The sequence below is a fragment of the Suricata suricatta genome, chromosome 5, assembly GCF_006229205.1.
Source record: "Suricata suricatta isolate VVHF042 chromosome 5, meerkat_22Aug2017_6uvM2_HiC, whole genome shotgun sequence".
NCBI lineage: Eukaryota > Metazoa > Chordata > Mammalia > Carnivora > Herpestidae > Suricata > Suricata suricatta.
In genome coordinates this window covers 71,061,750-71,075,288 of record NC_043704.1, presented here as the reverse complement: position 1 = coordinate 71,075,288, position 13,539 = coordinate 71,061,750, and the positions used below count along the sequence as shown (strand labels likewise).

The window sequence follows — 13,539 nt, the reverse complement described above, 5'->3', positions numbered from 1 at the left end:
CCTAGCTGAACATGCCACCTGACTCAGAGAGGGAGGAGTCGAAACCACATTTTCAAACTGGAGTGACTAATGTTTAGGTTTGGGGAAATATGATACTTGTGTTAGTTTTAGACATATCCGTTGGAGATGACCAAGAGATATCAAAGCAGAAATGTTCAGAAAGTTGCAGGGTAGGGATGCCTGGATGGTTCAGTTGGTTAGACTCCTGATTTCAGCTCAGGTCATGATCTCCTGGTTCGTGAGTTTGAACCCCACATCAGGCTCTGCACTGGCAGCACCTGACACAATTCAGATGCTGTAGAGAGAAAGATTTACATCACTTTGAAGTAAGAGATACTTACATTAAGGGGATGGGTAGGAAGGACACCTCACGCACTGGTAATGACTATGTGCCCGTATCTTTTATACACGAAGGAATAAAAATCCAGAGAAACAAAATGGATCTATCTGCTCAAGGTCACATAACAAGTCAGTGATGATGCATTCTGACCAACTTTTCCTGACTCAGAAACCTCCTGAATTTTCAGATATGCCTGCTTTATAGTAAACACTCAAAACCATTTCCTGATAGTCAACGTGGACAAATAAAAGGCAGGAATTTCATTTCCTTAGTTTATTAAAGATGACAACAAACTGTTAGGCTGTGTATGTATTACAGCGATTAGAAATCCAATTCAGAACACAAGTTGTACGTGAACAGAACATCTCTATATAGACTCCTGCTCCTGTTAGGTTAATTCAACAAAAGCTCTAAAGCCTTGGCAGAGAAAGTCAATAACAGCCTCATTTAAGTGGAAAATATCTGCCTTCCACTCTTCTGCAATGTCTTGTCTCTCCCTTGTAAGCAAACTTTTAACTTTTTTTCCCTTTATTTATTAAAAAAAAAACATGTTTTTCCTCCCATTTCATTCAGAAGGAACTCTCTTCAGTGCATTCAAAGCTTTTCCCCACAATAGCAGGGGATTTTCAGATACTGGTACTAGTTGCAAAGTGCTTTCAAAACATCACATACTCCTTCCTCTCTCTTTTTCCTCTCAAATAAATAAACAAATGGGTACTTGGACAGTGATGACAGCAGAGTGTCAGGGTCACTCAAACAGATATGCAATCTAAAGACAGAATGTGGAAGGTGGAGAAAAATAAGTGAGAAACCAGGAGCATGTAAGACTGCTGAGCTCAACTTTGGAAGGTTTTGGTGTTTTCCAGCCTTTGGTCCTATGCTAATATGAAACAGGCAGGACAATAATGAGAGCGCATCTCTCTTCCAGTGTAGTGACTTGGAGTAAGGAGCTGAATGTGTTATTTATACCACAACTAGAGGTAGAGCTCACCAGTTTTTACAACCCCCTGGGTCTGAATCTGAGGCTTCACCCTTAGTAAGACTTGAGTTTTCTGGGGCCATTCCCAAAGCCCCTAGGTGGGACACGGCTCCCAGTTAAGCCCTTCAAAATTGGGCTGGGCTGGAGGCCTTGGCTCTCAGAGCCTCCCAGATGAACTAAGGGAGAACAAGCTCAGGGTCTTCCAGCCTGATCCCAAGTCTAAGGCAGAGAGATCAACACCATGGGTGAATTCCTCCCTGCTCCCTGTTGGTGGAGCCTCAGCCCTGGCTGTTTCCTTACCATCCCTCTACTTCCTGTGAGACTCCTGGTTGCCTCCAGCTCAGGCACTCATCGGCGTCCACCAACTATGCGCTACTTTTTGTTTGGCTTCTTGGGGTAGCCTCTATACCAAGTTTTTTCCATTAGCAACCAACTATGGAAAGGCAGGTATACAAAAAGTCAGTTCCAGAAAAAAAAAATGCTGTGGGCTTTTGTTCACAGAGCTGCCAGCCCTGAGAACAGTGACCCTGACCAGTGTTATACGCAGAGGTCAGGAGCTACAGCAACTTAGAGAACACCACCAATGTATCACGGTCCCATTGAAACACACATTTTAAGAGAGGGTATATGTATGTTAAAATTAGTAATATGGAAAGAATGATTGAACATATGGACATCACCAGGCTAAATGGCTCAGTGCATAATAGGCATAAAGGCTCTTGTTATCCCAAGAACACAGGAACATTCACACTCACATCCACATCCACAAACTGCCAAGTTCCCGAACCTCACTAATAGCAGAAAGCTTCCCCACCCCCACCCTGATTTTAACAAAAGAAACAAAGGCAAGAGTTCAGCCACCAGGGAGAGTCCCAGCCCTACTGCAGGAACGAGATGAGAATGGAGTTGGGCCATACTTTTACTCAGAACCAAAATGACCACCTAACGGAGGGCACAGTGGCAAGAGACCCACAAATAAGATGGCAGATGAAGTTTCTGTCCTCAACCTAGGATGGCATCAGGGAGTTGCCTAAGCTTGAAAGATTGTATCTGCACCAGAGCTAAGTTGACAAAAAGAGACCTTATCACTTGAGAGAAGGCCAACAGCTCCTCTGACTGAATAAATGTTCCTTAAGCAACAGAGTTGTGGCCTCACTTATGCTTGGTGCAAGGCTGTGAAGGGGCCTGGCCTAAGTATCAGTTCTGTTTCTGTGCTTCAAGCCCACTGGGGTAAAGAAAGTCAGCTTGTGACATCATCTTTGTCTAAAATATTCCAAACAAGGAGGTCACATGGAGGCCTTAAGGTCTCTGAGGACTCCAGGTAATTATCCTGCTTTTGTGGCCTCAAAAATACCTAAGTAAGCTGGACAGAATGCCCACGATGTAGTCCCATTCTCTGATGCTTCTCTTCAGGGTGCAGTCTAACTCTATTCGAGGACTGAGAGAAAACTCCATCCTCCTATTTCAGCAGCAAAGGAGAAGTGAGTTGGTTGAGAAAAGGCTGACTCAGAAACTCCAGAACGAAAACAAAACTGGAAATGACACTTGAAATGCAGCTGAAACTGGATCTGGTCCAAATAGAGAAGGCCATGGATGTCAGAAGAACTGGGTCTCATTGTCCACTCCCCTGACAGAGGCACTAGAAGCTTCACACAAGGACTCGTGTGTCAGTTCTGATGGAAATACCCAGCACCTACAAATTGTCACAACAGACTGGACCCCACCAACCTAACAAAGGTTGATTACATGTAGATGTTAGATAAGTCATAAAAAAAATAATGATGATAATAATCAAAGGAAAAAAAAAACAACTGGGGAAAGTCCTTAAACAGGTGGCTCAGTTCTGCATTATGTGTGGCCCTAGCGCCTAGAAGAGGGCTCAAGGTGCTTTCTTCAGGTGGTCTCCAGGACGGTGGCCTCCAGGGCCAAGGCTTCAGTGGGTTCCTCCTCATAGTCTGACATGTAAGACTCCAGGCTCTGTTTGGCCAGCAATTCCCGCCGGGCCTGCAGCCGCTCACACCGGGGACAGCTTCCAGACTTGAAACAGGCCTTATGGTAACACGCTTTACACTCTATTCAGGTGGAGAAGGTGGGAGAAAAAAAAAAAAAGAGGACAATCCGTATTATCTTAAGCCGGAAGTAAATCATTGCCAAAGCCCCCTCTTGCCACCAGTGCTTGGCGCACCCACAGTGAAAGCAGGGAGTGTCTGAGTCAAACTGAACTCCTGCTAACAGGGACAGCTGAGGGAACTAAATGAACTTTGCGTTCAGTCTGGTTTGCCCACTCCACACCCGCACCAGTCCTTACCTTCACAGGTCCGGCACTTATGGAGCTCAAAAGGGAAGATGATGTCATCTTCGTTCTGGCAGAACTCACAGATGAAGCCCTTGGCTTGGCAGAGCTGGGGGTGGGAGGGGGGCGGGGAGAGACAGGCACCAAAATCAGGGGCATCAAGCCAGGAACTGGCACAAGAAGATCAAGGAACCCAAGTGAGGGAAAGGGCAAAATATAAAGAACACTTGGGTGGACCCAAAGGGGTTCTTCCGCCTTCTGGGAAGAGACCCAGCAGGGCTTAGGAGCATGGCAGCCAAACTGGGGCCAGGACTGGGCAGCGTTAGACAAAGCTTTAAGGTGGAGACAAGAGAGCATGAGTCTGAGAAACTCCAACCACGAGAGTGGTTTGCAATGCAGAGCTGAAAAGAAAGATGGTATGGCACCACAAGGGGCTTCCTAAAGTCAGAATTCCAGGCTGGGTGATGATTCTATTTTGAAATAGGAACCACAGCCAATTAAGATAAAATGTGATGGCAAGGGCTCTTCTCCAAAATAACACCCAGCCTTGAGTCAGGTTATAGCAAAGCCTTGCCAATTCCCCCCGCTACACAGGATCTCTACATATGCCCTGTTCTGAGCTCTAATTCTGGGACTGTCACAGGAACACACACTGGGCATATTCTAAGATAGGAAATTCTAAAAATGGAACTTGTGAATTTCTGGCATGTTGAATATACCAAGGACAATAATAACTTGCATCTATAGAATGAAGTTTACTAAATACTTTCATGTAAATTATTTTATCAATTCTCAAAACTCCTGAGAGGAAAGGACAGGGGCTATTATCATCTTCATGTTAGAGACAAGAAAACTGAGGCTTACTGAAGAGAGGGCAAAGCATTTCCGTTGGTCACAGTGATTGAGAATGATAAAGTAAAGACCCAGCCCCTCTCCAGATTCTAATTCAGGATTCTCCTGAATTAGGGCAATTCTACACTGAAGGCCTGCTTAATCCTGCCCTTACCCAGGGCCAGTGTCAGCACCACATCCTCTTCTAATTCCAGGTTCTTTAGATCTGGATGAATTAGCTGTTCACCAAACCGAGAACAGCAATCCTACACCGTTTTTCTCCCAATGTTGACAGGCCATGTCAACTTCCTGGAACTGCATGGCAAGAACCTGGGTCCACCCCACTTCCTGTATTCCTAAGCAAGAGTCCAGTCACATGCTAAAGTGAGACTACCTTACCATGCATCGCTCTACGTGGGCAGCCCCTGCCCTGGTGAGCTCAGCAAGCCGGGGCCCCAGCTCCCCCTTCCTTGTTGCAGTCAAGTCATTCAGCGAGTATAGGTGGAGATCCTCGGTCAGGTGGCCTGGGACGGTGTCAAAGGAATCCAGAAGCCTACAGGAAATGAGGGGAGGGAGGGAGGAGCAGCAAATGAACATTATAGGGGTGACTGAGTGGCTCAAACGGTTAAGCATTCGACTCTTGGTTTTGGCTCAGGTCATGATCTCACAGTTCCTGAGTTCAACAGAGTCCCACATTGGGCTCTGTGTTATAAAGGCCCAGACAGAGTCAATGAGGGTGGGCAGTGTTCAGGCAGCCTAGGAATTCCAGACCACTCTGGACCCTCCACACTACCAGGTGTCTGGATGGGAGAAATGACTTTTACACCTTCCTGCACAGTGATTTATGCCAGCTTGCGAAGAGTGGCAGGTCTGGCCTGACAGAACCACCAGAGAGTTCCCTTCCAGAGAGGATACAGACACGGTTAACTGCTGCAGGCTTTTCACTGACCATTTCTGGAATTCTCTACAAATCTCTCTACTTTCCTTCAATACATAACAAGGGACAACTGCTGGGGTGAATCTGTTTCAGAGACACTAACCCAGCAAGAGGCCTCTGGCCTCCACACAAGACTTACTGTTTGGCCAGTCGGCACGTCTTAAACATGTTCTTCATGTGATACAGCTGGACCCGCAGCAGCTGAAGAGAAAGACATTGTGGTGGTGAGCGGGCGGGGGGGGGGGGGGGGGGGGGGGGGGGGGGGGGGGGCAGGTAAGAGCAGGTGTGAAGAGGAAAAAAACAACTGTTAGAAGGACCAGTACCTTTGAACCCTGGGGGTCTGGAAGCTTTGCATGTAGCAGCCAGAGCCAAACTATTCTCTACATCTGTACCATGCTTCAAAATGACCTCCTGTCAGGGAGGGTACCTCTGCCAGGTTGGGTTCCCAACTCCACAACTGGAAGCCACTGAGAAATTCAGAATCTGAATTTCCCACCTGATACCCTATTCTCCTTTCAGTATATTTTCAGTGCAGAGAGAACTGCTTTTGTCACCGAGTGCCATCTATGCCATCAGAGCTGCCATGGGTAGGTTTGAGGCTCTAACTAGATAGATAGGTGGGAAATGGCAAGAGATTGAGAAAGTATGCAGAGAAAGTGTGAGTAATGAGATGGTCACAGGTCTGACACGGTGACAGAGAGAAATGTGATCATGGCAAAGGCTGCATGAACAGAGGGCAGAGGGAGGGGATGGTGGATGAGGAGGGTAATCTGTGACGCGGCCTTTCAAGGATCATACCCGGACTTGATTAAGCAGTTTGACCTTCCGATAGAGGGCACTGTTGATGTCCTGCACATTGAAGAGAGGATCGTTCCAGATCTTAATGAGCAGGTCCTTAGAGAAATTGCTGACATAGTACTTGCTGAAGTCCCACTTGCGCAGAACCCGGCTGGGGATGACCATCTGGGCATTTTCATGGCAGCACTGACAGAAGTACTTGCCCAAGTACTCACAGTACCGCAGCCGCTTGATGTAATCTGGAAAAACCAGAAAGTCAAAGGTCAGACGTGGCTTTCCCATCTATAAACTCGTGAGGCAGCTCTCTTGTTCCTTTTCAAAGAGCTGGAAGGGATGGCCACTGCGCTCCATCGGCTCCTGTGCTCCTAAAGCTAGCAGAAACCTGCAGAGAGGGTTTCTGGGTCCCTCCCTGAAGGCCACTGAGGAAACAAATCCTGGTAGAGCTGGTAAGATCTAGCTTCCAAGAACCTGGCCCAGAGTACCCAGTTTTCTTTGGTACATGATGCCAGTTAACGTGCCCCCAGAAATCATATCTCTCTGACTGCCAGTGATCCTGCACAGCCCTACCTTCGGGGTCCAGGCCCCTTCTTTCCCTTTCCCAGTTCTGCTCTGTTGCCTCCTCTCACAGCGTTTCTGACCAGCCCCTCTGCCACGGGTGTGAGAGGGCACAGCACCTGAAGGTAGACCAGGGATCAGAGAAGATGCTCACCGGGGTCAGTCCGAATGCCACACCCTGCACAGCGGTAATTCTGCTTGGCCACAGCGATCTTCCTCCTGAGGAGAAGGGAAGGAAAGGGTTTTAGCAGATACCGGCTACAGGGGGCCTCTGGGGTGTAAAGGATAAGGAGGCACATAGGGCTCTTTTTAAGTCTGGGAGGAGTGGGGAATTCACCTATTGTTTTTTAGAGTTGGACAAAATGAACCTGCTGGGAGAACCAATTCCAGCCGACGATTACTAGGTTAGAATTTAGGTCAAGGTAGGGACAGTCCCTAACAAATGAACCACATTTTCTGAACAAATGTTAAGAGATGAGAAACAGGACAGAATGAAAGAACAAGAAGAAAAGAAGGCAACCATCCATCTTAAGGGGGGCATGTGGGTGGCTCAGTTGGTTAAGCATCTGACTCTTGGTTTTGGCTCAGGTCATGATCTCATGGTTTGTGACTTCAAGCCCTGCATCAGGCTCTGTACTGACAGCGCAACTTGGTTGGGATTTTCTTTCTCTTCCTCTCTCCCTGTCTCTCCCCTGCTCTCTCTCTCTCTGCCTCTCAAAAATAAATAAACTTTTAAAAAATTAAAAGAAAAAAAAGAAAAGAAAAACCAGTAAGCTCACAAAACTGCTGGGAGGAAGGCAACAGGTCAGGAAGGCCAGCTCTGGGAAGCAACAGGAAGATCAGGAGTAAGACTTAGGACACGATAGATCATCTTCACTGTCTGCCTTTAAGTGAACAGAACTGTGTGGGAGCTACAGCTGGAGGCAGAGACAAGAGGCAAGGAGATGGCCCTGACAAACCTGAGGATATATCCATTTTCCAAAGGGCACAGACACTACCTACTCACGTGGGGGCTGGATGAACATTAAAAATGATCTGAGGCCGGGGTGGAGCCCACTCCAGGTTGCCACGAACACGGATACGCAGCTTGTAGATGTCAGCATGCTGCCCGTCATCTGGTGAGATGGGCAGTGAGTCAGGGATGGGCAGAAGCTGCAGGAGAGAAGAACAGGATGGTTCCAATAGGGACAGTCTGGGGGAACGTGCCTGACCCTTTGGTCATGACAGAAACACAGTTAATCAAAGAGGTGTCAGGACACCTCAGGTAAAGGCCTACTAGAAGTGAGGGCCTTGTGTTCCAAGAAGTAAAAAGAACAGAAAAAGCATTCCAGTGGGGTGGCACCCTTTGCTGACGCTGTCCCTGAGGCCACTTGAGGACCCCTGCGATGCCAGGATGCTTCATGCCTTACTCAACTACAGAGCAAAGAATATGAACGATGCAGTTTTTCACAGTGTCTCAAAGGTAGTCACAACACCTCTGGGTCTAGTAGGCAGTCACGTGGAATAAGGACAATGAAGGAGCCATCATCTCCTATTCCAACAACTGCTGGGGAAAACCTAGGCAAGCATGTCTTCACTCAGTCATTCATTCATTCACTCAACACATTTGTAATGAGTGGCTCTGTGAGTGAGGAAGGAAACACAGAGGCTCATTCTGGACTGGGGACATGTGACAGAGGAGAAAAGCATCAGAGAAGCTCGTGAATTCGTGGGACTGGACGGTGGGTAGAGGAAAAAAAGGCTGAAGAAGTCTACCTTCTGTGGGGCATCATGCTCAGGAACCAGCCATTCTAGCTCTGAGGCGGCCGGCAGCTGCATGCCTTCAAACTGCTTCAGGAGTCCCATGGCCACAGCCTCTGCAGACGTGGAGTGCAGGAAGCAGTGGGAGCTGGAAAGGAAGCGCAAGGAAAGCTGAGCATAAGACAGGAAGGTGGGAGCCTGCCCTCCAGGATCTGATATTCTACCCTGTGACTTCTGGGCTGAGAACACTCACAGTACCCCGAGTCTGCCTGGCTTCTTTTCTCATCATCTTCAGATAAATGTGTGGAGGAAAATTGATTTTATGGTCCTATGACTTAGGCTCAAACCCCACTTAATAGCATTACATGGCACTACTAGTTAGGAACTCTGTATCATTTCCTTTCTCTAAATCCCAGTTTCTTTAACTGCAAAATGGGGGTTATAACATCAGTTTACAAAATAAATTGAGCAAAACTGCCCCGTGAACAATAAAGGACTGTTTTTTGCTCCTGTACGGGAGACTATTTTCCCTGGTTGGATCTATAACATGAAACCAGTTCAATTTGATTTCATAATCAAAAATCAGGATCACTGCTCTATCTTTTTGGATCTGATCTTCTGGGAGCCTGTGGTATATTCAGAGTCAGCAGAGGAGGAACAATCCAGACTGTGATCTCTGCCTCCACTACAGCCGAGCCCATTTGAACCAATGACCTTCTGCTCTGCAGCCAGGGGCTCGCCATCACCATCAGCCAGGCCTGTCGCTTTGTCTCTTTGTGAATCTGCATGCTTCATCTACAGCCTGCCCCTCCAGGTCCTGAGAAGTGGGTGTCTTTCTCCACATATCCAAAGTTTTATTAAAAAAAAAAAAAAAAGAAAAAAGTACTTACAAGGACTGAGAGGAAGAGAAGGGTTTGCTGTTTGAAGCTGTGCTCCTTCTGATGTCAGCATCTAAATGGAAAACAGATAAGGGGAGCGGGAAATGGAAAGGGAGGCAGTGAGGGATAATAATGGAAACCATTCCAAGCTTTTGCCAGCTTAGCGCTCAGGGTAGCAGCTACAAGCTACGTTCTATGCGGGGTAAGGAGCAGAGCCCACGTGAAGCTCTACCTATCATTTATAGTCTGGCTCTCTTCAAGTCACAACCAGGCTGAATAAGTGACACTATGCATAGCGTGGAGACAGGCAAAATGGCTACAAATCCAGGTGAGAACACAAACTCAGATTTGGTGTAAAACAGTGAATGAAAAAAGGAAGCATCCTAAGGTACACAGGGACATAACTTCTATCAACACAAACACAGAAAGAATACTCCAATCTCTCAAAATCTCAAGCCCTCTTAAATGATAAACTCTGAGGTAAGAGCTCTAGCTCTTTTTTTAAATATCAAAGTCAGCACTTAACACAGAAATTAGATCACAGAAGTAACTCATTAAATGTTATGTGGAATTGGAACTTTGCTCCTAACACCTGACTACTATTGCTATTGCTCCTGAATGTGAAAAGTCTTCTGTATCCTGCAGTCATGGAAAGACCTCCTTTCTGTCTGGTGGCTCAGGAAAGAAGAGAACTTTATGACTTGGCAGCCCCCTGGAGATGCCTGGTAACCAACAAATTTTCATGGAGATATTCAACATGATGTTTTCCAAAGAACTTTCAGGCATAATTACAGGAGACTACAGCAGACTTTCCAAAGCCTATTTCTCATAAAGGATTTTGAAGAGGGTTTCTAATAATGATATGCCTGAACCTCGAGAGACCTCATCTTCCCAAATATGTTTGATGGGGAAAATGTGAAATATAGCAGTCATGCTCAAGAAGGGAAAAGAGATGGTATTCAAGTCATGAAAACGAGACTGTTCTGATAAGTCTCATCCTTCATTTCCTTTGATGCCCAGTGAAAAGACATTCTTTTCCTGATTAAAGCTACACAGCGATCATGTGAGCATGTGAGCCCCTCCGCAGGGCACTTAAGCTTAAATGACATCACTCTGCAACTGGCCATGAGTAGCTCAATTGTTCTTCATGTTTCCTCTGTATACGTATTTCTGTATATGCCACTAGATCATGAAATCTCCTTGCAAGAAAATGAGAGCATGTCTAACTCTTCTGTTTGGCCCTAGAATACTTAATACAGGGCACTGTATACAAGCCCTGTATACTCAGGTAATATTCCTAACAAATCAATGTTTTCAAAGGTATATATGCAATTAAGACAACAGAATTAGAATCTGTCAGTGAATTTTTATTTGCTTTCCAAGTACAGAAAAATTTAAGACAGCAACAAAATTTTCGACGGGTAAATATCAATTCCTATTTTATTAACAAAGAAGTTTGTATATCTATTTTCTGTGTGAATCTGTACCACCAAACTCCAGATTTCAATACATTGCTGGTTGCTTATTCCATCCTAAAGAGTACTAGTGAAGAAAAAAAACCTTCACAGACCATTTAGTTTGTAGCATTCATTTGAATAACACGTATACTGCCTTGGATTTATACATAAGTCTTGTCCTTATACCTCTGGAGTGTTTTCTACAAAATAGGCTTTCAGAAAATATTTACTAAATAAATGATTAATTGGCTAAAAGCAAAACTCAAATTTCAGCCTGTTGGGAGTGACAGACAAGGAAAAATGAGAGAAAATCATAGACAGATATCCTTGAATAAAGAGCTAACCAATGGGCCAGGCTATTAGGAAAACACTGTGCATCAGAGAGAAGTGGTGATAATTCATGGTTGCTAAGGAAACCACTCTCTTCAAAGAGCTATTTAACAGCTCTTCAACCTCATAGAGAAAAGTCACGTTTTCTTTGAGGGAAAAAAAATCATTCTCTTCTCTTTGGAAAATATAGTCACCTCATACTTTACCATGTTTCTTCTTTTTTTTACCAGAGGTACAATGACTTCCTAGCTGATCATGAATACTTCCAAGGGTAGGGAAGACCACACAGGTTTGGTTGTGTCCATCTTCCCCTGAGAGTGGAGAAGGGAAAGCAGTAGCTGATCTCAAAAGAGACACATGACACTGGCCAAGTACCAGGAAGGCCCCGTGGGTACTGGGCCTCTGCTGCATTCTGCAGACTCTCTGGTCAGTTCAGCATGTAATTAAGTTAGTGTACTGGAAACACTAATCAAGGATCTGGATAAAAGTAGACGAGGCTCTAAGGCAGAAAATTAATGAGTGAACAGAAAGGAGAAGGCCATTCAATTGGAGAGAAGTTAACATAACTATGAAACTTTAATTATTTGACAACTGTTTTTTTCTAAAAGAATGTATTTCAAATGTCTCCCAAGCTTTAGATAAAGGTATTGCTACTAACCAGGAAAAAAAAAAAAAAAGAGTCAAAATTAGAAAAACAATTTAAAAAATGACATGCTATAAGAAGAATTTTCCATGTCCAGACACTGGTCTTGGGATGATCAGGAAAGAACTGGTTAAAACCTTGGGACTCTAGCAAGATCTGCAAATTTTTAAACAAAGTAAGGCACAGGAAGAGAGTCGACTTTAGAATTTACTGGCCAGTTTGACACTGGTTTCCTTCCTGCTTTTCTTCTAGCAGATAAGGTGATATCCAACACATTTGAATAGTCAACTCCAATGGATTTTCTGTAACAGCTGACTAGAGAGGAAACTTTTTAAAATGGAGAATCACACTTATTCTGCATTTTTAAAAATGAAAAAAAAAAGTATTTAAAATGGTAGTGTGGGGAGAAGCACTGGCTACCTTGAATTGGATATAACTTAAATACTTGTCAGAAAACATAGTTTATGAACTTCTTGTTCTATATATTGTGCCAGTTAAAAATCTATTGCTTTTCAGCTCCAAACCTGTCCTTCTTTTGTAGGCTCTAGGATAATGGAGCTGCCTTCTGCCAGCTGGCACCATGTTAAGCTTTGTCAGTAGAGGGCACTGGAGGGGCACTGGAGGAGGCAGGCATTTCTCTTGCTGACCCTGGTGTGCTCCTCTAGGCAGACTCCCGTAGGACATGTGACTTCTCCCTTGGGGAGGCATGTCTTCATGAAGGTGCCTTGAAGCAGAGTGCCGCTGGTGGTGCTTCTCATAAACAGCCTCCCCAGCACCTCCTGGCAAAGCAGGAGCCACAGGCCTGGCACCTCCCATGAAGCACTTGCCCCAGCATCTCTTGAGTTCTGAGGCAGGGCACTGCCCTAGGGGCAGCCTCCGCCAGCACCCCACTGAGTGGTTTCCTGGTGCCGTTGGCATGGCACGTCTCATGGACGGCATCCCCAGGCACTCTCTTGGAGAAGCTCTGCAGCCTCAGAGAAAGAACGTCACCTCTAGTAAGCCAGGAGGTCTGGATCTCAGCCTTGAGGATGTGGTCCTCTTCCCCGGTGCTCCACCTCAGCCCTAGGCATACTGACTGCTACCTACACCTGCTACTGTATACTTTATAGAGGGTTTTTTTCACTCCTTATGAGCCCATCTCCCATTACCTCAGTCCCCCATGATAGCGAATAATCCTTTATTTTAAACTTTCCCTATTCAAATTACCTTGTGGTTTCTGTCTCCTGACTGGACCCTGACTAGATACATGCATGTGGAAGACTGAAATTCTAGAAGAATCTACAAAGGAAGATAAAGAACTGATGAAGCTGTAATACAAGGGGAAGGAGGGGTGAAGAACAAAACTCTAAGATGAAAGAACTCATAAAGACTGGGATTGGAAGCTTATAAGTGATCTCATAGCAATTTGGCAGATACCATAAAAAGAAACTGATGAAGTGAAAGAAGCCAGACATAGAAGATCACATACTGTATGATTCCATTTATATGAAATGTTCAGAAAAGGCAAATCTATAGAGACAAAAAGACAAGCAGTGCTGCGGCTTGGGGTAGGAAGGCAAATTAAAAAATTTTTTAATGTTTATTTTTGAAAGAGAGACAGAGCACGAGTTGGGAAGGGTAAGAGAGAGGGAGACACAAAATCTGAAGCAGGCTCCAGGCTCTGAGCTGTCAGCACAGAGCCCAACGCAGGGCTCAAACTCACAAACCATGAGATCATGACCTGAGCCAAAGCTGGACGCTTAACTGACTAAGCCACCC

The 13,539-nt window shown here is 45.4% G+C and overlaps 1 protein-coding gene across 9 annotated transcripts in view; it reads right to left on the bottom strand.

Moving 5' to 3' along the window:
* Positions 1 to 598: 598 nt before the first annotated feature.
* The window catches only part of RUBCN (rubicon autophagy regulator), a 57,671-nt gene continuing 44,730 nt past the window's right edge, over positions 599 to 13,539 (bottom strand). For all 9 annotated transcript variants that reach the window (XM_029939499.1, XM_029939492.1, XM_029939495.1 and 6 more), the window contains 9 exons: positions 9,364 to 9,424; positions 8,489 to 8,621; positions 7,740 to 7,885; positions 6,888 to 6,952; positions 6,179 to 6,417; positions 5,520 to 5,581; positions 4,843 to 4,996; positions 3,628 to 3,721; positions 599 to 3,391 (listed from right to left, as the gene is read on the bottom strand). In XM_029939499.1, the coding sequence (XP_029795359.1) occupies positions 3,213 to 3,391; positions 3,628 to 3,721; positions 4,843 to 4,996; positions 5,520 to 5,581; positions 6,179 to 6,417; positions 6,888 to 6,952; positions 7,740 to 7,885; positions 8,489 to 8,621; positions 9,364 to 9,424 (1,133 nt within the window). In that variant the 3' untranslated portion in view covers positions 599 to 3,212. The remainder of the gene's footprint in view (positions 3,392 to 3,627; positions 3,722 to 4,842; positions 4,997 to 5,519; positions 5,582 to 6,178; positions 6,418 to 6,887; positions 6,953 to 7,739; positions 7,886 to 8,488; positions 8,622 to 9,363; positions 9,425 to 13,539) is intronic.